Source organism: Pseudochaenichthys georgianus, chromosome 11, assembly GCF_902827115.2.
Source record: "Pseudochaenichthys georgianus chromosome 11, fPseGeo1.2, whole genome shotgun sequence".
In the NCBI taxonomy this organism is placed as follows: domain Eukaryota; kingdom Metazoa; phylum Chordata; class Actinopteri; order Perciformes; family Channichthyidae; genus Pseudochaenichthys; species Pseudochaenichthys georgianus.
The window spans coordinates 17,188,234-17,191,567 of NC_047513.1; the positions used below are offsets into that span (position 1 = coordinate 17,188,234).

The window sequence follows — 3,334 nt, forward strand, 5'->3', positions numbered from 1 at the left end:
TACTGCTTAACAAAACAAAATCTTATACCATGGTCTTTGGTACCAGGCAGAAGCTCAAATCCAAACCTAATGTAGTAATAACATGTAAGGTTGGCACTTCTCTGCATAAAGTTGATAGCTTTAAATATCTTGGTGTATGGCTAGACTCTGAACTTTCATTTAAACTACATATGAAGCATGTAATACAAAAAGTCAATTACGGAATCGGTGTTTTACACCGCTCTCGCAATTGTTTTACGCTCAGTGTCCGAAAGAGAATTGCTTCTCAACTTATTCTTCCGATTATGGACTATTGTGATGTTGTCTACCAAAATGCACATAAATCAGATCTTGCTCCATTCAACATAGCCTACAATAGACTATGCAGATTTGTTCTTGGTTGTCCTTTTCGTACACATCACTGCACAATGTATAACCAACTTAAATGGCCTTCTTTAAATGTAAGAAGATACATGCATTGGCTTCAGCTGATATTTAAATGCATTTATCTTAACTATCCCCCTTATTTAAAGCGGTATTTTGTACCTTACTCACCAAATCATCAAGTTAGACATTCTGTTCAGATTTATTTCTCTGAAGAGCGTTCATGTTCAAAGCCCCAACAGACTGGAATACTTTACCTGCTGCCATTAGATCTTTTGCATCATTGGGTATGTTTAAACATGCATTATCATCTCACTTTCAACTGGTCTGAAATTGTTATTAATGAAACTGATATTGATGAAACTGATTTGCTTGACTGTCTCAAATTGTAATGATTGTATGCATTGCTTGAATTTTACTTAACAGACTGTATGTGGTTTGTCTTGTGTCATGTTTTGCATTTTGTCTTTTTGTTTATGTATGTCTGTAAGTTGTTGCTTTTTCTTTATGGATATTTTACAAATCACTCCCGTTTCAAACTGTATTCTTGTTTATTAATAACAACTTTTTTTTACTGTCATATAGTATTTTATAGCTGTTTACTTTATTCTCTTGTTTTTTGATAACTATAATGATCATATAAAGATGGGCCTTTACCTCACTGGTTGAAGAAAAAGCTTCTTATATTCGTTAGCATAGCTAGCTAACCAGATGCTAATAACAACAAAGTTATTGACTGTATGATCGGAATGACAGATGAACAGATCGCCACTGGGCTTACAACTAAATCACAGCCACGCAAAAAATATAGGTTACTTACTTAGGTTAACAGAAGCATCAATCTCATTACGCCAATCCTGATTGGCTGGTGATCTTGACGTCAGCGTCAGGGGAAATCACCCCCTATAAGTAGCTTGCGCCACAACGCATGCGTCATTCAAAATAAGCACCTCTTCTCGCTTCACCATAGCAAGGAGGGCCGTCTGGTGAGACATCTCACTTCATGTTACTCTGACAACTGGGGTTACGTAAGTAACCTATAGTTCTCATTCATAAAACTCCGTTCGATGTCTCACTATGGGATATTGTAGCTCCCGTATTGCCAGACGAGCTTATCTCGAAAATCACCGATCAACCAGAATTTAACAGGTAGAGTCCCGATTCAACAAGGTGCCCAGCACTGCTCGGGCCACGCTTGGAGCGGAGATGTCTAGCCTGTAAAAGCGGACAAAAGTGAGTGGCGAGGACCAGCTCGCCGCTGCACAGATGTCTTGGATGGAAACACCCTTGAACAAAGCCCAGGATGTAGCCAGGCCCCGAGTCGAGTGAGCCCGCAGACCCGAAGGTGCTCGCAAATTCTGACTCGTATAGGCCAAAGCAATTGCCTCCACAATCCAGTGGGAGGGCCGTTGCTTAGTAACAGGCTTACCCTTGTGAGGGTTAGCCCAGGACACGAAGAGTTGGTCATTAAGACGAAGCTCTTTTGATCTGGCCATATATGTGTGTAAAGCCCGGACTGGACACAACAGATCCTGCTGCTGCTCCCCGGAGGAAACCAGCGGCGGAGGAAATGCCTCAATGTCAATTGGGGTACACGAACCAACCACCTTTGGTGTAAAGGCAGGGTTGGGTTTCAACAACACTCTCGTTTGCCCTGGTGTGAACTGAGTGCATGAGGGATGTACATACAGTGCATGAATATCGCTGACCCGCTTGGCGGATGCCAGGGCCAGTAACAGCACTGTCTTGAGTGACAGATGTTTCATGTCAGCTCCTTCCAGGGGTTCAAATGGGGTCATTCTGAGCCCATTCAAAACCACTGCCAGGTCCCATAAGGGCACCAGCGACCTGGAGACAGGGAGGAGCCTGCGAGCTCCCTTCATAAAATGGCAAACCAAAGGATGTTGGCTAGCCGTCTTACCCTCGAAGCCCACATGGCATGCAGCAATAGCAGCCAGGTACACCTTGATCGTGGAGAAAGCTCTGTGTTTATCGATCAAGTCCTGTAGGAATGATAAAATCACCCCGACAGGACATTGAAAAGAGATGTGTCCTTCTTGAAGGCACCATTCCTCAAACACCCTCCACTTACAGTCGTAAAGAGACCTGGTGGAGGAAGCTCTCGCACTCTGAATAGTGTTTATCACCTTCTGAGGGAGTCCCACTGTATTCAGATTGTCCCACTCACGGGTCAGGCCCATCGTGCCCCGCGCTCTGGACGTGGGTGAAGGATCGCCCTCCCCGCCTGAGACAATCTGTCCCTGCGTGGTGGGGGCTGCCATGGATGCCCGCACAACAGCTGATATATCTCCGCCAGCCCGTACGTTGCGGGCTAGGGCGGAAACATCAGAGTAAGTGTGTGGCGTTGCTCCTTCACTCTGGCAAGAGTTGGGGGTAACAGAGCCAGGGGTGGGAACGCGTACAGAGGACCCGGAGGTCAATCGTGTACGAGTGCGTCCCCGCCTAACAGTGCGTTTAAATCGTGCATTAAAGAGAACAGCTGTCATTGAGCATTTTTTCTTTATGCGAACAGATTTAACGCAGCTCCGCCGTAACGCACCCACAGCGGACTCACGATGCTTGGATGTGGAGTCCAGTCTGCATAGAGTGGTGTACCCCTGTACAGTAGTTCTGTCCCGAGGTGCATCACTCCCGGTACCTGTGTCGCTCTCAGAGAGAGGAGACGTCTGCCGCTCCAAGGGATCAGTTTGTGTGCCAGTGTGTGTGACTGGAGACAACGCAACCTCCCTTGGCGGTTCATACACGATATCGTGTTGTCTGTCCTCACGAGGACATGGTGTCCTCTGAGAGAAGGCAGGAAGTGTTTTAGGGTGGGGACCACCGCTAAAAGCTCCGTGTAATTTACGTGCGCCCGCTGGAGGTCTCTGCTCTAGAGACCTCTCACCGGGCGACCTTCGTAAATACCCTATCAGCCTGTCTGACATGCGTCCGTGGTGACCACCTTCCGTGA

General features: G+C 46.3%; 1 protein-coding gene across 1 annotated transcript; it reads right to left on the minus strand.

Annotated features, from left to right (window-relative positions):
- Nucleotides 1-1,541: 1,541 nt before the first annotated feature.
- LOC117455086 (uncharacterized) lies at nt 1,542-2,534 on the minus strand (the record flags this gene model as incomplete). Its single annotated transcript, XM_034094447.1, has 1 exon — nt 1,542-2,534. A coding segment is annotated over one exon (993 nt), but the record flags the coding sequence as incomplete, so codon positions are not given.
- Between the last annotated feature and the right edge of the window lie 800 nt (nt 2,535-3,334).